Here is a 22850-nt window from a genome sequence, read left to right as displayed (position 1 = left end):
GCGGGCGGGGACAGTTGGGGAGGCGTGTTCAGCGTTTTTTAGGTTGATTTGTAACCAGTGCCAAAAAACCAATGGGTTTCGGTTCCCGGGCGGGGAGTGGGGGTGGTGGTGGGTTGGGAGATAGTCATTGGTGTATGAACACACAGACCACGTCATGGATGAACAAATGAATTTCATAGTGCATTTTGATTGGATGAGTTTTTCAGACGGCGTTGTGCCAATATACAGTTTAAAGAGCAGGCATGAAAAGAGACAAGACAAGAAACACAGTCATTATCCATTGCACGCAGGGCAAACCCACGTCACCCCGGCCACTTGGGGGCAGCAGCTGAGGCCCAGTGGGTCTCAGGCCCTCTGCCCCACAAACCCTGGGGACTTGCCCTCCCGAGGGTCTGGATCCTCCTGCCTCAGACCCGGTGGGCTTACCTGGGAGGCAGAAAGGGGTGGCTATGGGCTCCTTGCCTGGCAGGCCTCCCCGACTCCAGGTTGGGAGTTTATCATCCTTAAAAGGGTCCAAACACCCACCCCTCTATCTTTCCCTCCAAATGATTCTAATCTAGAGCCAGGGGGCTGGCTACCAACTGCAATCCCGAGTTCATTTATGGTAATAATAGCATTAATAATAACCACCATTTGTGAACTATTTCATTTCATGGTAGGCTCTGTGCCAAGCACTTCACGTTGGTCACTCTGACTTGTTGAAATTTGCCATCTCCCCGCTAGAATGTTGGCTCTATGGGGGCAGAGGCATTCTTGTATATTTTGATTTGTTCACTGCTCTGTCCCCAGCACCCATAACAATGCCTGGCACACAGCAGGCGCTCAATGCATTATGAAATACATGAATGAATGTGAGGCTTGCAGAGATATGATGGCGTCGGTTATGAAGATTATCTCCATGTACAAGAAGAGGTCACACCATTGCCCAAGGTCAAACAGCTTGTAGGGGAAGCTGTTTGACTACTGCAGTAGACCCATGTCCCACTTGTCTTGCAGCCAGAATAGGCTGTTGGGCTCCAGCCCTATGAATCTCTTACTGGCAACTGAAAGTTTTAACCAGCTTCCTCCATCTGCCCTACTGGGGTGGTGGGCCACTCCTTCCAACCTCTTGACCCCGAGGGACATTGGTTTGAGGCTGTCTTGAACTCAGCTGGACAGCAAGATATTTTGACTGCCAGCTGGATCTCAGACCTCTTAGAAACTTAGGACAAAGATGAGGTCCAGGCTCTGGCCCTCTGCCAGGGGACAGTGGCCAGGTGGGGGCAACCCAATAGGGACAGCCTCCAGGTGGGCATGACCTCTTTAGAAGAAAGTGTCAGGTATGGGATGGGGAGAAGGAGGGCTTCTGGCTCACTGGAGCTGAAGGCAAAGAGGTACGGCCAAGATATCATCAGAGAATGGCCCCTCTTCTGAGTAGCTCCCCAGTCTTCCAGGATGCAAAGTGGGCCAACTGATCCTTTTCTGCTGGGGGTGCAGATGGTGACATGCCAGGAGATACCAATATGTCCTCAGTAGTCACCAGATCTGGCTGTGTGACCTTAGGCAGGTCTCTTACTTCCTTGAGCACTGAGCCTCAGTTTCCCCATCAGTGAAAACTGGGCAACACCTTTTTCTCAGGCACCATTCCACCCAGATCTATTCTCTGCTCTTCTCTGCCTGTTCTGAGCACCCCCCTGGATCCCCGGCTTCTGGCTCCCTTCTGGCTGGGCGTAGCTAATAGGAAGTGCTGACAGGAGACAGGGGGAGAGAAAGGCTGGGGTACTTCTCCCCCGACGCTCTCTTCCTGCTTTGGCCCTTGTCTCTATCAGGGACTCTGTTCCTTCACGTCCACAGCTACCACCAGGTAGCCCCCTCCCAATCCAGCTCAGGTTCCATCCCGACTTCAGCACCTGGGCAGGTAACAGCTCCTCACAGTGGATGGATGCTGGGCGCCTTCCCTTCCCCTCCGTAAGCATTCCTTGCTTTCTGATCCTTTCATTTGAACTCGTCAAAGGAATTCTTTTACATACTGAGCCCTGACCTATACCATGAGCTAATCCATGTGAAATGCTTGGCGCAGTGCCTGGCACGCAGCGAGTGTGCCATCCTTGTCGGCCATCATTTTTATTGCTATTATTACGACGTGAATATCATGCCCGGCCCTTGGTTCTGACTCATTCTGCTCTTTTGCTCCCCTGCGAGGATATCCTACCCTGCTCTCAGTTTCCCCAGGACCCTCTAGCCTGGGCTCACTGGCAAACAGCCAAGGAGGGGGTCTTGGACCCGAGCTCGGGGGCCCTGAGTCTTCCATACAAGGCAGGACAATGTGACCTGTGGGGCCACTGCAGAGAGGTCCAGAGACCCCCATGTTGGGAACCCCTAGGTGGATAGAGAAGGGTGGATATGCTAGGGAGCCTCCTAAGGCCCTGGTGTCCCCTTTTTGGCCCAAGGGCCATGGCTCCCTTCTGCACATGAACCAGAAGATGGTTAATTTACGCAAAATGGACTTGAAGCTGGATCCTTCTGGGACCCCAACACTGTGTGGGGTTTAGGGTGGGGCTCAGCCTTAGATCCTTTAAGGGTCTCAGTTTCCTCTGTGCACTCGGCCACACGATGTATTCATAAGCCAAAAGCCACGATGAAGGGGAGTGTGCACTGCAGCACTGGCCCCATGGCCATGGCCTTGGGCACCCGTCTTCCCAAGTTGCACCCCTGAGGAGCCGCCCTTGCCCGCGAGGGCCCCGCTTCTCCCTCTCTGTTCGGGGCCAAGAGCTGGCCTGAGCCAGCTAGGGCCGTGGGGACCTACTGCTTCTGGATGACCCCCTCCCTGTACCCTACGCCCAGCCAGGAGCTGCCCAGAGAGAAGCTGGTGGGAAACTTACCCCAAACTCAGTCACAAGGATGTCGGTGATGCTGCCCAGAACAGTCACAAAGTCGAAGATGTTCCAGGCATCGCGGAAATAATTCTAGAATAGGGACCCACAAGACAGAGATGCCAACGTGGAGCTCCATGCCTGGCCCCTCATGGCTGGCCTGGGGCACAGCTGCTGATCAGCCTAACAGTCTCGGTCATTTAAATGGCAAAGTACTGCTGTACCATCTGCTCTGAGTACCCCCTCCCTGGGACCTCAGGCCTGCCCTTGGCTTGCCTGGCCCCAGGGGGGGCCCTCCAGGTCCCCCTTCAGCTCTGCTGGGAAGAAGACCCGCGGAAGGAAGATTTATTACTCATTTTACAAAAGGCAACAAGCTTGGAGAGTGAAATCACTCGCCTGCCTGGCAGGCGAGCAGCATGGAGGTGCAGGGTCAGGATTTGAACTCAGGCCTGGGCAAGTCCAGAGTCTATGCTCAGGACCCCACTGAATCAGGACTGTGTTTATAGCATACTTGTGATGAGAGTAGCCTCTGGGTTCAAAACCCAACTTTGCTACCGTCCAGCTGTGTGGCTATGGGCCAGTGACTTAATGTGTCTGGGCCTCCACTTCCTAATCTGGAGAAGGGGGACAGTAACCAGGGTGCAGAGGCCTTTGTGGCACACGCCAGGCTATTTATCCTGGTCCCCTTGTAGTTAGATGGGGCCACATGTCTAGTTCCGGCCAATGGGCTGTGAGCAGAGGCAATGTGACTCACTTCCTGGCCAGTGCGAGACTCGTCAGAACTCTTAACCCTGGCGACCTGTAACATTCCAAATGGGGGCTGCTCCATGAGTCGGAGTAAACACAGGTAAAGAGCCCTGCTGATGAGTGTCAACAAAACCTTAGCTGACTGAAGGGACTGAGATGTGGGAGTTAGTTGTTACTGCAGTGTAACTTGATCTGTCCTGACTGATGCATCCCTGGGCCAGGTGCCGGCCCAACTGAGACATGCAGGTGCAGTGCATTGCTGTTAAAATACTGCATTACGTCATGTGGTTTGAGCCTATACTGAGCAGCACCCCCGCCTGGATCTAAGGGTCTGGCTTTGACAGACAGCTCTCCCCTCAAAGCTTGGTGGGATCCAGTCAGGTCAGGGCTCAGGTCCCATTCTGATTGTTCAGCTCCTCCCCTGAGCATCTGACCCTGCAGCAGCCCGTCTGCCTCACGGAGCACATGGACTTTGGAGCTGTGCTTCCCAGGATCAAATTCTTTCAGTATGTGTGAGTTTAACGTCCTTGGATTGCATGGGCCTTAGCGCCCTCTTCTGGAATACGAGGGTATAACAGCAATCAGATAATGTGAGTCTGAGCAGGATTTGGTATCCAGTAGGTACTCAAAAGGTGGACATTGTTTTATAATTGTCTAAAAGCAATTCAGGTGCCACTGGCACTTTTGGTATTTTAGCAGGTGCTGCTGGGGCCCTACCTATATCCCCTCATATTCTGACTGCACACCTTCATTATTCTGCCCAGGGGCTTTCTTGGATTGCATTTTTGCTGGGGAATTAACATGTCTCTTGGGAGCAGCCCTTGATCATGGCTCTCTGCTGCCTCCTGGAGGTCCCAAGCAGAACTGCACTAAGTTGTCCACAGTGGGAAATAGTTTCATAACACACCTTGTACTGGCTACCTTCCCACCCTTGCCTCACTCCCCATTTTTCCTACCATGTTTCCTGGGCTCACTTCTCAGAGAAGTTCCTTGCACTCAACCCTTGTCTCAGGATCTGCTTCTGGGGGAGCTCAAGTGTAGACAACTTCCTAGATGTCTGGCCACAGGCCTCAAGCCCCTGGACTAGAAAGCCCCCCTCAATGGCCTAAATTCCACATGAGGAACTTGGGGCTTCATCTAAAACTGAAGGGAAAGCTCTGTGCAGCCCCTGTGGGATTGTTAGGGGTGGGGGAGAGGGAGCCCCAGCCACTGGTTGAAAATCACTTCACCACCAGAAAGAAGATGGTCTGGAAATGGAAGATTTCTGACACAGATGTATTGGGCGGGGCCCGTGGTACTCCCATTTTGCAGATGTGGACACAGGAGCAGAGAGACCAAGTGCCTTGCTTTCAGCCACACAGGTAGAAAAGGGCTGAGGCAAGATTCGCGCCAAGTATGGGTGTGTGGGTCCAAGCTCCTCCCCATGCACATTCTGTGACTGGGCCCCAGGACTGGAACGTTGAGTTGGTGCCACTGTCCTGGCTGCAGGGTGCCTCCCCAGTTTGGCTGATGCTCAGTGCAGGGCCAGACAGCCTGGGCTGTACCCTGGACACCTCCGGGGCTATTCATTACACATACAGGTTCAGGGGCCCCTACCTGACCAAGCAGATCAGAACCTCTGGTGGTGGGTCTGGGGCATGATTCAATTTTAAGAAATCAAGAAATCTCTTGATATTTCTGACGAGTAGCAGAGCTGAGAGCCACTGCTTTGGAGGAGAAAGGTGGGGTAATGAGCTTTACTGTAACCCTTCCCAGCATTTGTTGAGCACCTACTGCACCCAGGCTTCCCCCCTCAGTCTCCAGACACACATTATTTGCATTTAGGGTTTGAGAGGCATAAGATGGGCCCTTCCTGTGATAGAAGAGACAGAGGTGAGGTGACAGGGCCTGGATACGATTTGAGTCGAGGTCTCTCTGGTGCTAAAGCTGATGCTCTTCACCACCTCGGAAAGCCAAGGTGAGAACCCGGGCTCCACACCCCGGATCCTGGCTGAGAACACGTGTTGTAGCTCATTCTCTTCAGAGAAACAGGCTAAGTGGGTGGTCAAGAGGGGAGACATCCTATGTCCAGTCTCAGCTTGGCCAGTCACTGGAGACCTTCTCGAAGTCACTCCAAGTCACAAGCCATTAAGCTCAGCCCTTCTTCACTTTTTTTGGTGTGTGTTGTGAACTTCCTTGGCCATCTTAGAAAACCTTCTGAGAGTAAGCTTTGTAAATGCATAAAATAAAAAACCGAGGATTGCAAGGACATCTGTTACTTTGAAATACAATAATCAAAATATTTTTTAAAATTGTGATCTAATGATGAATGCATTTTTTCAGTAACATATGAAATAAGTTTTAGCTGTAGATTTAATAACCGCCAGCATTTTGAAGCAATGATGAGTAAAAACTAAACTGTGAGGTACCTGCAATGTTTCTAACATACTAGGAAAATATCTGATCTTTATCACTGACACAGATCATATTGGTAATATTGCGGGGGTTTGTTGTCTGCCTTCAAGATGGAAGGAAATGCTAAGGTCCAGTTGGTGGCTGGTGAAAAATAAAGATGTAATTTTTTTACATCTAATTTCAGATCCCCCCATTCACAGATCCCTTTGGGGGTCAGTAGGCCTCATGCTGAGACTACCTGTCTTAGTGGGAGATGAAATCAAGTGAGTGGGTCATGAACTGCATTAAAAAAAAGGAAATGGAGCTGAGTAGAACAGACAATCAAGTTCAGGGCATGCTTAAGGGTTGCTGCTGATTTTCTGATAATTTCATTTTGATTATCTATATGCACCTCTGTGTGCTGGGCTCTGTTGTAAATTCTGTTTCTCACTGTGGATTGTGGTTAGAGCAGTTTGAACGCCATAAACTTAGCCTGTCTGGATCTCAGTTCCTCAGTTTTGAGAACGACTGAATAAATACGTGCCTTGCACATAGTAAGAGTCAATCCGTGTTGGGTGTCATCGGGGTTACTTGGCAAGCACAAGAACGCCTAAACAAAGTCTGTGGGCGTCGGAGGGCTGAGGTTGGGCATTCTGGGGCCAGGCGGGGAGACTGCCACCCAGCACCCAGTAACCCTCCGGGCTTTCTCCCAACCCACAGCTTTAGACTCAGGCTGTACTTACCAGAATCCCAAAAGCCATGACTTTCAGAAGACATTCCAGAGAGAAGAGGGAGGTGAAGACGATGTTGAACACTCTCAGAGCATTTTCATAAGCAAGCGAGGCCCCATAGAACTAGAGTAGGAAGGAGGAAGGGTGGCGGGGTCAGTGGGCGGCGGGGACTGGGGAGGTGGCTTTATGGATGTCCTATCCCTGCGGCTGTCCTATTCCTGGGCAAGCGGGACTCAAACTTGGCGTTCCTGTGGACGACCTGTGGGGCTGACCTGGGTTCCGGGCAAGCTCTCACATCAAAACAAAAACTTGTTTCCTGAATCTTGTCTTAGCATCGCAGATCCTCGGACAGCCGGGCCGACGGGGGCTCTAAAGCATCCTCCGTGCAGTACTTCCTTCACTCTTCCAGATCTCTCTTAACTTCTGCTTGTACACTCACGTGGGACCACTCCCCAGACCAAGATTTACATTTCCAGCAGCCCAGAGGGTTTCCTTGCATCTCCTCCCGGTCGATCACCTGCCCCACAGGTAACCACCATTCTGACTCCTTATGAAATATTCTTGCCCAAACTATTTAATCAGAGTCCAATCTATAAGCTTTAGACCTAACTATCAGGTTACAGGAAATATGGAGGACTGAAGAAGTTACACCAATGCGCCCAGAGCTGGAACCGTTTTCATTCAGTTTGTTTGGTTTTCTCAAAAAGTCATGAGCATTAAAAAAAAAAAAAGTATGGATGGGGAGGATGGAGATTGAAAAGACAAAAACTGGAGGCCATGTGTAGCCATTTAGATCTTGGCTCAAAAAACAACTTGCTGTAGAAGATATTTTGGGGACAATTCAATGTGGAACTTAGAGAATTATTACTCATCTTGTCAAGCGTAAAAATATGTAGGAAAATGTCCTTATCTTTAAGGCGTGCATACAGAAGAATTTAAGGGCAAAATAGTGTGGTGTCTATCATTCAAAATACTAAAAAAACTCATAGATGAAGTGTCTACAACAGGCAAATCCATAGAGACAGGAAGCAGATAGGTGGTTGTCCGGGGCTAGAGGTGGCGGAATGGGGAGTGACTATTCACAGGGATGAGGTTACCTTTTGGGGCAATGGAAATGCTTTGGAAGTAGACAGAGGTGCTAGATGCCACTGAGCTGGACACTTTGAAATGGCGTATTTTATGTCATGTGAATTTCACTTCAACAACAACAAAAAAAATGAGAAAAAAGGTAGACAGAGGTCACACGGCAAAGTGTTTCAGATGGGTAACTCTGGGGGATGGGGACTGGGTGATCATGAGAGCCTGGACACTCGGGACGTGGTCCAGGGATGCCGGCCGGACATGCAGAGTCCACGGCCCACCCGGACCTGCCGAACCGGCATCTGCGTTTAACAAGACCCCCAGATGGCCGGCGAGCACATCACGGTTTGAGAAGTGCTACACTCTACTATCTGTCTCCCTTCTGTCTGTTTGAAAATGTTCATCATCATAAGAATGGAAAGATAAAAGAACTGGCTTATGAGAAGAGTTTTCGGGCAAAAATAGGCACTGCTTTTTTGTCAGTTCAAAAATTTGCAGCTAAATTTATTGAGTATTTTTGAAGCATCGAGAAATGTGCTAATGTCTTTGCATGAACTTTCTCATTCAATCCTCCCCACCTGGGGGTGGGGGAGAAGGTGCCTTATTAACACTCCCATTTTATTGACAAGGAAACCAAGGCCCTGAGAAGTCACGGGTCACTGTGAGGGGATTCAGAATGAGTTAAAAAGCAGAGCTGGACTCAAATCCAAGCCTTTGGTCTCCAAAGCACAGGGTGAAAAGTTCCGACTCATCAGCCTGAAGAGGCTCCAGGGCCCTGTGGGTGGAAGGTCCTTATCTGCCCCTCCTTCCTCATTTCATTCATCAAGCATTTATCAAGGGCCTCTTGTTCCCCTGAGTTGGGCCCTCAATGAACCCTAGGAATTCAGGTGTGACTGAGACTTGTCTGGCCTTTCAGAGCTCACGGGCTGGTGGGAGATTGTCGGGCAACCACCCAGATATTAGGGCATGGGAGATAACTGCAGGATGCTTGCAAAAATGAGGACCTGGAGCGGTCTTGGGAGAGATCAGGGAAGGCTTCCTGGAGGAAGGGCCATGCAGGTGCCACTGGAAGGAGCTGGCCAGGCGGAGTGGTGGGAACTGCATGTCAGGCAGCGGGAACAGCTGGAGCAAGGGCGGGGTCGTGACGCAGTGCGGTTTGTCTGGGAGAGACTCGCAGCAAATGGTTCCATTTAGCTGAGGGAGGGCGCGTGTGAGGGGCAGGGATGCGGCGGGGGTTGAAGCGGGGCCGGGGGGCTCACCTTCATCATGAGCACGATGGTGTTGAGGGCGATCATGGCCATGATGGTGTACTCGAAAGGCGGAGACACCACGAACTGCCACATGCGGTACTGGAAGCTCTGCTTGTTCTGGGGCATGTGTCGGGTCAGAGGTTTGGCGCTGATGGCGAAGTCGATGCAGGCCCTCTGTGGGAGACAGGCCAGTGGTGTGAGGGCCGGAGGCGGACGGCGCCGGACACTGAGCGCCCTCCATCTCACGTGGCCCAGCTCTCGGGCACGTGCCTGCATTTCTGCCTCGCCTGCCCCCAGCCGGGATTCCTGGACTCCCCACAAGCTCCTCACCACGACGGCTTTCTTCCCCCAACAGCTGTGGCTCCTTGAGAAGTCGCTGTCGGCCAGAATGTGCACTGACAGGTCCCCCGCTATCTCATGGAATCCCCTTAGCAAACATGGGAAATGGATACTATCAATAGCCCCACTTTGCAGATGGGGGAAGGAGAGGCTCAGAGAGGCTCAGAGAGATTAAGCCACTTGCCAGAGGTGGCACAGCTGCCAAGTGGACCAAACCTGAATTTAAACCAAAGTTTCACTTTGAAGCCTATCATTCTTTCCTACCAAACACTTTGCTGGTTCTCTTTTTCCTTCTCTTGGAGAGAGGGAGAGAGGAAGGAATCATGGTTATGACATCTTAGCGGCCAACAGAATAGAGGAAGGATACGTTCTAGGTCCTTCGCATAGCTTGGATGATGTTAGAAGGACAAAGGACCATGCCTAGATGCTCTAGTGCATTGGATTTTCATTCATAAATATTCACCACCCCACCTGGGGGATCGTTATAATTCTCTACCCTACTGACGTCACATGTGGATGTGTGTGACTCACTCTGGCTAATGAGATGTGAGCAAAAGTGACTTGTGTCACTTCTGGGTAGAAGCCTTAAGAGTTGGAACCATGGCGTGCCATACATACTCTCTTTTTTTATCTTAAGTGTCTCAGAGGAAACCAGTATAACGATGACATGGAGCAGAGCCACCTCGGACGTGCAGGGTGAGCAAGAAATCGCCCCCTTTGTGGCAATGTGGCACTGAGTTCCTGGGCTGTTTGTTGCTGCAGCCTAATGTAGTCGAAGCCGATGGACTGGCTGAGGGATTTTCCTCTGAAAACCACATGAAGGGTTGCCCTGAGGACTGGATTCCCTGCTGTTCCCTCCCCACCTGTCCCCGGAAACTGGTTTCTCTGTGTGTCGGGGTTTGCGACCGGGAAGTGGTACCTCATTTTTCTCCAGGCTGTATTCCTCCATCATCTTGTCCCCCTGTTCCTGGAAGGTGATGATGATCAAGGCCACAAAGATATTGACGAAGAAGAAGGGGAACACGACAAAGTAGACGACGTAGAAGATGGACATCTCCATGCGGTACCCGGGGCTGGGACCCTGATTCTCAAAGGTGGCATCTACGGAGTGCTTGAGGACCCTATGAGGACCAGGGCAGGGAGGGGGGCAAGCAGGACAAGGGGATAGACGGGGAGGGCAATATTAAGAGGAAATGTATAAGAAGGAAAAGTAATCGCTGTTTTCTGATTCCCGTTACCGTGGTTACTTTATGAGGCTGTAAGGCTTCCCACCTCTGTGGGGAGTGCTGAAAACAATATCGGTTACAGTTACTGCCGCATATTGAGAGCCTGTAACATGCCAGAAATGATGTTCAATGTTTCATTTATTTTCCCAGCAACCCTTTCAGGGAGGTTCTTACTGGATACATCTTTTACACAAGGAAAACGAGATTCCGCAATTTAAATGAGATTCAGCAATTTAAACAGCCAAAGATCACCCACTTAGACGTGGCCAAGTTGGGATTTGAACCAGGTTTGTGCTAACGGATGGGAGCGAGTAGTGGGTCATGGAGGCAGGTGTATGTGTGCATGTGCGTGTGCGGGGGGGTGGGGGGTGGCGGCAGCTGAGGAGGTGCACAGTAGGGATAAGGCGTGAGAGCGTGTATTTGCTCCTTGCACTACAAGAACTGGATTTACTGCAGGAATTTAGCACTGACTCTGTGTCTGTGATGTATTCATACACTTGAACGATGAATTTGTGTGGCCCTTCATGATGACAGATTTTTTGGCGGGTGACATGAGGGATATACCAGCTAGGCAAACAAAAATCATGCCATCTTGCAATTGTCCATATATGGCACTGTGAAATAATGTAATCATTTTGGAAGAAGGGACAAGCACCTGAAAACCCTCAAAAAACTATCTCTGCTACTAGAATGATAGCATGCCTTCTTATATCTTATGGATGCGTGACAGACATTCTCATCAAAAGCAGCCAATATAAAAAAAATACATTACATTTGCCTCAAATACTACTTTCTAAATAGTGATGTGTGTGTAATGTGAATAATGTCAATAAATATCTAATTTTTTCACCTCCCTACAAAGCAAGCTACCTGAGCTCCCTAGGCTTCTAGTATTTCCTGTAAGTGACTAAATGAAAATGGTAAATATCCCACCTCACTGGAAGGCAGCATCATGAAGACATGGCATCTTAAGCATGTAACTAAGGTAAGCCATAGGCTCATCTTCTACTAAATAATTTCTAGCAAATCAGGCATGGGCGCCTAGGAGGCAGCCTCATAGATGAAGTGAAAACTCCAGCAGAAACCTCCCAGCATGGGGTGGAGGTCAGGACCCCACCCGGCCTTCCATCATCCATCTGAGTATTCCTCCCTCCCTACCAAATCTGATCTGTCTCTATGGTGGTGGTGGTGGACAGGGCCATAGTGAAAGGCAGACTTGGACAATGTCTAAGTCTATCACTGTCTGAGGTTAGTTTTCCTTCAACCTGCAGGGGATGTGAGGCATCCTCCCTCCTCACAGCTGCTCCTGTGATCCCTTTCACCTCCGTGTAAATGAAATAGTGNNNAGGTGTATGTGTGCATGTGCGTGTGCGGGGGGGTGGGGGGTGGCGGCAGCTGAGGAGGTGCAGTAGGGATGAGCGTGAGAGCGTGTATTTGCTCAGCTGCACTAGACGGTTGCACAGGTTAAGCACTGCTCAAGGGCTCTGTGTCTAAGCGGTGCCATTCATACCGCAGACATGATAGATTTGTGTATTCATGATGACAAGTTTTTGGCAGGTGGCCATAAAGTGCCTTATTAGAGCAAAATCATTAAGTACAGTGTAATGATTTTCTGACAGATGGAAGTGAAGTCTGTTGAGGAAGGGATAGCTTTAAAAATTCACTCAAAAGTGCCTTCCGGGCTAGCACTGGCCCCACGTGTGTGGGTACCGTGTGTGCGCGAGCAGAGGTGTATGGGTTGGTGTGTCTGCTGAGAGAAGGAGGAGGTGAGGATGCCGAGGGCACACGCTGCCTTCAACCTGGCATTTTCAAGATCTCTGGGAGAAAAACCTGGACTAGGGTGAGGAGAGGAAGGCACTTGCCTTGGGCACAAATTAAGGGGGCACCAACATCCTTGATAACCAAGATAAATAGTATTTTTACTGGAATATTTTAATAAGTCAAAATGAGTGCCCAAAGGCTCATGATGAAAAAAATATCAAAATTTTCAATAAAGACAGGGTCCGACCCCATACTTCATCAGCTCAGACTCACCCACCTCACCCCAGCCCTGGCCCTGTCTGAGAGAGAATGGTTCTGTGGTCAAACGGACTTGGACAATGCTACGTTCCCATCCTTGTCTTGGAGTTGGCGTTCACCAGCACAGAAAGGGTTAAGAGGCCGTGACCGCCTACATGCAGAGCCTTTCTGTAAAGGAGAAATAGTGCCCATTCTGGAAGGTCCTGGAGGACGCGGCCCTGTACACTCAAGGCTTGGTGAACCAAGTGAGGGCCGGATTTCTGCCCTGTGAGCCCAACCACACGTGGAGATTGCTGTTCTGGTGACAGCCCCTGGGGCATCTAGGAGGGTCCCTACCTCGGGAAGCCGGGAGCAAACCGCTCCCTCCCAGACCTCTCTGCACTGGGCTCTCAGACCCACTGCTCTTCCACTTCCTGGGGCCCCAGAGCTCCTCCGCGGGGCTCCCCGGTCAGGCCACTTACTGCGGCCAGCCTTCTCCCGTGGACACGGTGAAGAGGGTCAGCAGAGCCCACAGCACGTTGTCATAATGGAACTCGTACTTCCTCCACTCTCGGTCCCGTGCCTTCACCTCGTTCTTCTCATAGAGGAGGTACTTGCCACTGCCACAGAAAATGGGGATCGTTAGTAAGAAGAGGAAGGGGGCTTTGGATACTTGTCTTTGGCCACCGGAGATGGGAGGAGGAGGAAGCGGGGCCCACCAGCCCACGCTGCTTCTCCTGCAGCCAAGAAGGAGCGACGCCCTATTCCTCCCTGGAGGATGTGTGCCATGACCCTGCAAAGACTGGGAGAGCCGACTCGGAGGCTAGCACGCTCTTCCGACTCAGAAATGTCTAGTCTTGAGCTGAGGTGAAGAGCCGGGAGAGAGACAGGCACATTTCTGGGTTCATCAGGCCAGTCGGGGATGTGGCTGCTCTTTTGCAGGGCAAGATCAAGGCTGAGCTCCAGACTCTCACCTAAATGCCCGGGATCCTTCCAATTCTAGGAGAGCCACCGAAATGACAACAGGCTGCCATTTGCTGCACCAGCAACAACGGCAACATTTACCGAGCACTTGGTTAAGTTAAAGGCTCGGCACTTTCCTGAGCTGAGTTCAGAGCTTTCTACCATGAGGCTGACCCCTTATCCATGACGCCAAATTCCAGAAAGTTCTGAAAAGCAAACACTTTTCTCCTAACTCAGGGGTGGGCAAGTTATGGCCCATGGACCAAGTCTGGACTGGTTTTTATATGGCCCACAAGCTGGGAATGTGTGTGTGTTTACACTTTTAAATAGCTGTAAACACATCATTCATGACAAAAATGATGAGAAATTCAAATGTTGCAGAAATAAGGTTTTATCAGAACACAGCCATGTACCCATTGTCTCTGGCTGCTTTTCAAGAACAAAGGCAGCACTGAGAAGTCAAAACAGAGACTGCATGACGCAAACGGCCCCAAATATTTACTATCTGGCCCTTGATAAAGTTTTCTCAACTCTGATCTAATTTGTTTGGCAACAAAACTTGACCCAATTGGATGTGAGTCTCTTGATACTTGTTATTTATCTGATTTGGTACAAATAGCTATCTTTTCTGGTAGAAATATCATGTTTGATTACAGGGCTGCCTTGGACCCAGCTTAGGGTGTTATGTCCTATGTGGGACACATACCATATAATCTTTCTAAAATCTCAGAATATTCTGATTTTGAAACACATCCACCTGTAAAGGTTTCAAATAAGGGAATGTGGACGTATCTTAATATCCCCCGCTTGGCAAAGCTGGCGGTTGAAAAGTTAAGCAACTAGTTTATGGCTCATCCCAAAGTGATGGGCAGGGACTTAAATTACAAAACTGTCTTTCCTTCTACTCCAGATCCAAGCTGGTTGCAACGGGGCCATTCCCCATGCCCCACACTGAAGTTTCTAAGCCCGGGAGACTGGTGTCTCTACCACCCCCGCCCCCGCTGCCCCATCCCCAGCCCCAGCGGGACCGCCTAGGAGAGCGGAGACCCACCGACAGTCTTTCTCAAACTCCTTAGACTCATCAGTGCAGTGGAAGAACTTCCCCTTGAAGAGCTGCACGGCCACCACAGCAAAGATGAACATGAACAGCATGTAGACAATGAGGATGTTGAAGACGTTCTTGAGAGAATTCACCACACAGTCAAACACGGCCTAGTGGGCAGGGTCGAGAGAGGGCGTGAAGGGCTGGGAGCCTGCCCGGCCTCCGCCTCCAGCAGCCCATAACACCAAAGTACCGTCACTATTCCCACGATGCAGGCAGGGACATGAGCCAAGTTGAGGCCACACGGAAGTACGTGTTGGGACTGGACCTAATCCCGAGTTTCTAGGCACCTAAAATGCCCAATTAAACCACTGGGAAGTGGAACCACTTCTCTGAGCCTCTCCAAGGTCAATGCGAGAGGGACGGTCCTCAACAGAGGTCATTTCCTGTTAATTTCTTTCCCCATCCTCTGGAGCTCTGGTCTCCTTCTTTTTGTCCACGGAGCAGTAGGGGGCGCTCTGGATTTGAGAGAGGATTTTAACGTGCCCAGGATTTTCTGCTCTGGGTAAGAAGGATTCCTTCCATCGCCCCACAGGGAAGGCAGGGGTCCCAGTCGGTAACGGCCCACACCTCGTTCTGCTTCTAATCACAGAGGGGCCTAACCATAAGCAGGCATCAAGGATTGTGGCACCTGCTGGAACTACAGGCCAGCTTCCCCCAGGGCACAGAGGACATAGCTTTCGCGGGGCTTTCAAAGGTAGCTGGGCCCCAGAAAATGGTGCAGAGCCGTTGAACTGAATACTGCTGAAACTCCACGTGTTTCAATGCAAGTGAGCTTTCACATTCATTCACAGACATGTCTTTTTTTTTTTTTTTCAACATTCATCAGCGTCTTGGAATTTGTATCAATATTTCCAAAATCATGGAATCACGGGAGGGAAGGGGCACCCCTGCTGATATCAGACATACTTTTAGGTCCTTCAGGAGTCCAACACTAGGTATCACTGAACTGAATCACACAGTCACGAGCAAAGGAGAAAGTCTTTCTTGGCTGCTACTATGTCAACGCCTAACATAGATTCTTTTCCTTTTCACTGAGAAAGAGCAGCATCCATGCTCAAAGCCTCTGTTGGGCAACTGACTGTATTTAGCTAGATTTTAATAATATTATCTTATTTTTTCGAATGAGTATTTAGTTTTATCTTCTGTTAACAGTGGGTTCTGAAACTGGACATAGCATTTCCTTTTAAAATAAATCCACTTAAGTAAAAAAAAAATAATAAAGTGATTTGATTTAGAGAAACATTAAGTAAAAGAGAATGCAGGTGCCCCTCGCGTGGGACATAAATTGAAAAGATGTGCCCGAATGACTAGGTTCATTTCATTTCTTTCTTCCTTTTTTTTTTGGAATGATAATCTTTTGGGAAATGCTAGTTCATGATATCTTAGGACAGGAGATATTGGGGCTTAGAACAGGTAGGTGGAAAGTCAAAGGTTATGTGGGACCAGAAACCTAGCGTTCTGCTTCCCAGATCCGGGTCACGCCTCCTTTTATCCATGGGATGCCTTCCCGTGAATTAGGAAAAGGGATTCTGACCTTGAGGGAGACATTTCATCTAATGGAAAATTCTAACATATAGATTTTGTTAGACCGATTCACTTTACTGCCATCTACTGGAAAGTTGTAGTAATAAATAGATCCACATCAACGGCTACGATGTTATCAGCGCCCCCTTCAGGGTAGTATCCTTGAGCAGTGTGCAACCTGCTCAACTGTACACGGCAACCCCGACAGGCCTCCCACATGCCCCAATCTCACCTTGAGCTTTGGCAACCGCTTGATGGTTTTAAGAGGTCGTAGCACCCGGAGGACTCGGAGGGATTTAATCGTGTTGATGTCCTTTCCTTTGCTGTTGCCACTGTGGAGGGGAGTCAGGGTGGGGAGAAGGGGAGAGAGGAAGCAGAGGTCAGGCTGGGTGGAGGGTGGCCCACAGCGCCACGTGACGCCACCCTCCCAAGCCTAGGAGTCTGGGGTGAGCCTGGCACAGCCCCGCCCGTGCTGGGGAAGAGTGGCCCGGTTCCTGCCTACGTGTGGGCTCGGGAGCCAGTGAGCAGATGGCCGTTTGCAGTGCTGGTCTCAGGGCTTGTGAGGTCCCTCTGCCACCTGGCTGGGCCTGAGCAGCTGCCTCGGGTGGCCCTCAGACCCAGCGCAGCGGGGCTGGCCGCTCTCAGTGCTCTCTTTGGAGGTGGTCTTGGTGGGTTCTTAGAAAATAAGATTTCTGTTGCCCTTCCAACAGGATTCAAGAGCTACTTAAAGGCGGCCCTTAAACCAAGACCCCTTCCCCAGTATTCTGAGCCCACAGGAGTGGAAGGAACCGAAACACTGGGTGCTGATGTTGAACCACTGCCTCATCCTTCCGGGGGCCCTGTGCCCATCTGTGTCAGACAGCTGCACAGAGGTACAGTCCAGGGTCCACTGGGTGTGAGTCTGAGCAGTGTAGACCCTGGGGACGCCATGACGCCCTTAGCCAACCAAGATTCAGGCCCCCAAGAGAAGGGCATTGGGTGGGGCCACCAAAGGCTTGTGATGAATGGTACTCACCACCCAACCAGTCACTCGAGGCAGAAGCCCAACAGAATGGTCAACTGCCTGTCCTCCATCCCCATCCCCAGAGGGCCACCCTCCTAAACATCTCCACCCTCCGTGCCTGGCCACCATCTCGGGTCGGACCCCCAGTGCCCAGCTCCCAACTTTCCCCCCACCCCCATCTCTCACTTCTTCCACCTTTTCGGCACCCAGTGGCCAAAGCCAATGACCACGTCCTTCTCCTGCTCAGAATCCTCTGGAGTATCTGGGTTCCTAAAAGTGCAAACTTCTAGCATGGCATTCAAGCCTTTCCAAAATTTAGCCCAGTTACCTTAACCTTTGCATCCCCATCAGCTGCTACACACCCCAAGCCCCAGCCACACTCTTCGCCTCTGTCTGCTTTTGTACGTGCTGTGTCCCCACTGCGAGCAACACCCTCCCTGCACTACGCAGCCCTGAAGGTCGACGTAAATGCCTCTCCACCCAACAGCCTCCCCTGACTGCCTCTGGGTTCTGCCGGACCTTAGTGCTGTTTCAGAATCATCTTCCTTTCTGTCTTTGCTTCTGGCTTTAGGCAAAAGACTCAAAGGCTTAACCTGTGTTTTATTTTTCTGTGTGTTCATTTCTCTTTTAATCTTGATTCTTGTCCCAGCACTCATCATAAACCTGGCATGTGGTCTTAGGACACACACGAATAACCCTAGATCAGGTTTTTTGTTTTTTGGGGGGGGGCCTCCTAGCAATCATCCTCCTATAATTACCTCCTGGGTCTTGGATACAGCTTTCCCAGAGACTCCTACGTCTAGGTACCCAGGTGCAAAAACATCATTCTTTACACCTTTTGCGTTTTTGGTATCCCCTCCTCTCCTTTTTCAGGGAATAAAGATGAGAACTGGACGATAGTCTGCCAGGCCCAGCTATGCTCCAGGATTCAGTAGCCTGAACATTTGTTTTCTCTTTCAAACCAAAGTCATCATTATTATCTCAAGGCCGTGTCCCCAAAGTATGAGATGCACATCTAGAGAGTCACTGAGATCATTTTACGTAGAACAGGGACACAAATAACTGGATTGCACAGGGAAAGTTATTCCTTCTTCAAGTACCTTTCTGGCCTTCTGTTTCGCTTAGACTGGAAGTTTCCTGTTTGTGCTCATCGATCCTAACACCTCCCCCAAAGCTCACTTACTTCTTTTTAAACAAAGAACCCAGCTTGAATGGAGTAACTTACAGTGCAACTGTTTCATCGCAGTTAGAATCACTTTTGCAGTTGCAATTCTGTCTGAGGTTAACAATACTGGTTTTAAGAGGATGATATAAAGTTTCTTAGCAAAACTAAAATAAAGTTTAGACTATGTGTTGGAGGAAAAAATATCAAGCAGGTAGACGTCTAGGTTACGTGTGGGACCAGTGAAAAAATCCTGATGCGTTGAACGGCTGACATTTGGGAATGCACTTCCTGAGGCATGTCCACTCATCTGAAAATGACTCCATTGGCCAGTGTGGGGTCTCTTCCGGGAGGCGCTTTGCTCCATGGAGAGGCTGAGAAACAATCCTGCCTGCCGAGGATTGTGGGGAGTGTTCCCCACAGTCTGGCTGCTGGGCACGCAGAACTAGCTTGATCAAAGTGCTCTTCTAGAAAACAGCCAGATTTTGGAACCACTTTTCAGAGAGTGTAGACACTCCTCAGGGCGGCGGGGGGCGGCTCTTCTCCCATCTGGGAGGTGGATACTTGTTCCCCTGGTAACTACTCCTTGGGGCAACTGCCATATGAGAACTAGACCCCAGGGAGGCCTTGCTCCCCTTTTCTGTTCTTTGCCAAGAACTGGGCTAATGGTGGGGGCAGTGGCTAAGACCCCTTAGGGTTCCTCTTCCCTGGAGAGCAGGCTGAGGGGGGCTCTGGTCACTGCAAGCGACAGGACGGTAGCAAGGACACAAGGCCACAGAAACAGGCCCAGAACCAACGAGGCTGCACCAGGGCACAGAGAATGAGACAGATGGGAGAGGGAGAGAGAGAGAGAGAGAGAGAGAGAGACTTTACCGTGTACTGCTCCTGGAGATGTGGCGTCGGAGGAGAGACAGATCGTAAGCGGCCTCAGAAGAGAGAACACAGAACACGCACGTACACGCACGCACACCTGAGCATTCCCCGCCTTGCCTGGGCACCAGGAGGGGCAGCCTCAGGCTCACGGCTCTGGTTGAGGTCCATCCTTCCATCTGGATGTCCCCCGCTCAGTCCCCTGCTCTTGGCAGGCCCCCGGCACTGCACGACAGCACCCAGGAAGCCAAATTTCCAAGTAGCAGGACAGCCAGAAGGACATCAATTACTACTAAAGGTGAACTTGCCACTGAAGGTCACTGCCAAGAGCTGGAGAAACCCCTTTTCTCCAGAGGTTCTCGTGCCGGAAGATTGTAAAATGTCTTTGACGTTAAGAGCTTTGGAGCTGGGAAGCCTGGGTTTGAATCCCCGGTCCGCCTCTAACGATCATCCTCATCCGTAAAACAGGGCTATGGGACTCTGAGGTCAATGAACAGTAGCTATGTCCTTGGCTTTATGCCCTAAGTTATGAATGAGGGGTTGGCAAGGAGTCCCAACCCGGGGTGAAATAAAGGGGGAACTCTCAAGAGTCCCCTGAGGAAACGTGGGCGCCCTGCACAGCTCAGCAGGCTTGGTCTCATTGCAGCCCTCCACCCACGCCTGGGATTCAGGTGCGAGAACTCGACCGCCAGCAGACTGGGGCAGCCTCGCCGCCAAGCGGCTCCCCTACAGAATTTTCCGCCCATCGCCCCTTTTGAAGTTAGTGCTATTTTTCCTTTTTCCTTTAGCTCAGTCGTTCTCGAAGCTCGACAGTAGCTAGGAATGACAGCGCACACAGAATCGTGTGGATTCTCCTTTATGGACCGTTGCGGAATCGCTGAATGATTTCTGCCTAATCTGCTGACGTCAGGTGTAACGTGTAACTCTCCTGAATGTCCCTGTGTCCATCTGTGGGAAGGTGACACCATTATGCCCCTTTTCCAGAGGAGGAAGCGGATGCCCAGAGAGGGAAAGTGACGTGCCCCGGGTCACCCAGGAGGGAAGCGGCAGCTGAGATTTAAACCCAGGTTCGCGGATCTTGCATTCTCATCTTTCCGTTTCCTCACACACAAGAAAAATAATGCCTTCGGGGGCAGGGGCTGTTTTGAGGATGGGGATAAAAATAGCGGCAGCCTGAGGGCTCCTTCTTTGGCTTCCCGGCAGTTCAGTCCTGGGCACGCAGGAGCGGCTGGATCAAGGCGCTCCGCCAGCTGTGCCGGCCTGCCTCGAGGAAGGAGTGGCAGCACCAGACGCACTCTTGGCAGTGAGGGCAGGATTACGATCCGCCAGCTGCTGAGAAATGTCATCTGGCCGTCCCGATGCATGGGCACAGAGCGTGACATCATGTGTGATGGCTCATGAGATGGTATGTTAATGGTGGTCACACGGAGAGGGCACACGGTCAGTGAATGGAGCAGGACACACACGCACAGATATTTGGGCAGGTGCAGCAGGGGTGGGAACCGTGGGCAGAGCTTCGACACATCCCTTGGGGGACCACAGGGATTGTTTGCTCGCATCCAAGACGGGGCCACAATCACAGCACTGCAGCAGAATCCTTGCTTCCAGCCCCAAAGGCTGGAACAGCAAGACTTCTTTCCACAAGGCAGGGGCAGGGGCCGGCCTCATGCCCTCTTCCCCTGGATTCCCAGGCCTCGCCTGGGCCTTTGGGAAGCCAGGCGGGCTGGGCTGCCAAGTCTCACAGTGCCAACTTCTGAAAGCCTTCACGACTGGGCCCGGGAGGTGGGCAGCAACCCCGAATCTGGCAGCAGAACCCAACTCAGTTATCTCGCTGGACTCATTTGCCTCTAGGCCTCAGTTTCCTCATCTACAAAATGGGAACACTAAGAACTTCCCGCATGGCGCTGCAGAGAAGATGACATAAATGGAGGCTATTAGTGTCATTATTACCAAGTTGAGCCTCTCGATTTTGGGGGGGGGAACTGAGGCACAGAGGCTGAGGGACTGGCTCACCTATCGAGAAACCATACAGACTTGCAGGAACCTTTTTCCCTAAAACAATAACGTTAACCTGACACTCGTCAGGGCTCTCAGCCTTGTCTGTGGGATGGGCCCATGGGACAGACAAAGCAAGTTAAAAGACCAGAAAGGGCAGAAGCAAAGGATTCTAAGGTGGGGCACTCAGACCGAGATCCTCAGAATGCACCCCACTGCTGCCAAAGTGACACTCAGCTGGTCGATGACAAAGAAGACAGGAAGGAGAGCCCTCAGGGGACAGGCCTTCTTGGGCAAGAGGCCAGAAACCTGCAGCCAGGGGGAGGATTCTGAGGTTGTTTTGGGGTAAAAAGTAGCAGGTCGAGGAAACCTTTTCTAGCTTTCTGGCAGTCTGGCCCAGTGGGCATGCAGGAGCGGCTGGATCAAGGTGCTCGGCCAGCTGTGCCAGGCCTGCAGCCCTGACCTGGAGGAGGAGTCACAAGAGGCAGCACCAGAGGGATTCTTGGCAAGAGGTGAGGAGAGCGTGATGGGTGGCGTCTCAGGACCTACCTCTCTCATCCCACACCCACCACACAAGGGTGCTTCCAGGGTCATCGGCTTTTCCAAAACCCCATGAAAGTCCCTGGCACTTGTCAGGATCTATTGGCAAAATCTTGCACATCCCAGTTCCTGTGAGATCTACGAGCCCACTGAGGCTCACAGGATGACCTGAAAACTGGCCAGACCCTTTCCTTGCATAGGAATTAAAAAAAAAAAAAAAAAAAAAATCTAAGGATTTTTCAAGGTCATGGGCTGGTTGCCTTTATGCCTGTAGCAACTTCGTGAAACCAGTTTAAAAGGTTGACTCTACAAGTAGGTTGCCAAATTTCTGTGAGTGGCAGGCTCGTTTTGAATGCCTTTGTATAATTTTATATAGAAAAAGAAAACTCAAAAATTAAAAAAAAAATCTGCTCCCTGTGGCAGATTTTTTTGCAACACAAAGAAACATTCTGCTGATTGATTTTTTCAGTGGAACAACAATTTTGTTTTTGTAGATTAAGTTTGCTTAAAGTAGAGCCTAATTATGGCTGTAGGGAGCCCAGAAACAGCATATTCGCCAACTACAGCCGTCATGGCAAAAGCCTGTTCCCAGGTTGTTGGAGGGTCACTCCTCCCCTAGATTGTGAGGGCCAAACTGGAGGTTGGAGGTGGGACAGGGCAGCAGAGGGGCCCCCTCCTCAGAGCTGAAGCATATCAGCTTCCACAGAGGTCTGGGAGGAAGTGCCAAGGGTGAGCTGATCAGACGCCATTTCTACTGTGCCATACCCAGTGGTGGCTGCAGAGGGCAAAGCCCACCACCCAGGGCACAGCCAGTAAAGCGGGGTTGTGTGTGGATAAATGGATGTCATTGACAGGGTCCCCTTCACTGTCCCCCACACTGAACCTGGAGGACGTGGGAGCTTTGGGGCAGTCGTCATCGAGGGCTTGAGGAATTGAGAGGGTGCCTGCTTGAGCTGGCCCTCCCTTGCCACGAAGAAGACCCCCTGGTCAGACCAAGGTCTCCTGGTGCCAGAGCAGATGGCGGAGTGTCTGCCTTGTCCAGGCCACACTCGGGTTAGGCAGATGGTCAGGCTCAGATCACCAAAAGATATG

The 22850-nt window shown here is 50.9% G+C and overlaps 1 protein-coding gene across 1 annotated transcript in view; it reads right to left on the bottom strand.

The window, feature by feature from the left end:
- The window catches only part of CACNA1A (calcium voltage-gated channel subunit alpha1 A), a 205288-nt gene that overhangs the window by 27624 nt on the left and 154814 nt on the right, over positions 1-22850 (bottom strand). Inside the window, 7 exon segments of the mRNA XM_039882761.1 lie at positions 2862-2945; positions 6716-6826; positions 9043-9207; positions 10292-10493; positions 13079-13216; positions 14611-14771; positions 16421-16520. Of these exon segments, the coding sequence (XP_039738695.1) occupies positions 2862-2945; positions 6716-6826; positions 9043-9207; positions 10292-10493; positions 13079-13216; positions 14611-14771; positions 16421-16520 (961 nt within the window).

This window comes from Pteropus medius, unplaced genomic scaffold, assembly GCF_902729225.1.
Source record: "Pteropus medius unplaced genomic scaffold, Ma_sr-lr_union100, whole genome shotgun sequence".
Taxonomy (NCBI): domain Eukaryota; kingdom Metazoa; phylum Chordata; class Mammalia; order Chiroptera; family Pteropodidae; genus Pteropus; species Pteropus medius.
Note: the sequence above shows the minus strand (reverse complement) of the source record. Positions and strands in the feature narration are given on the sequence as shown.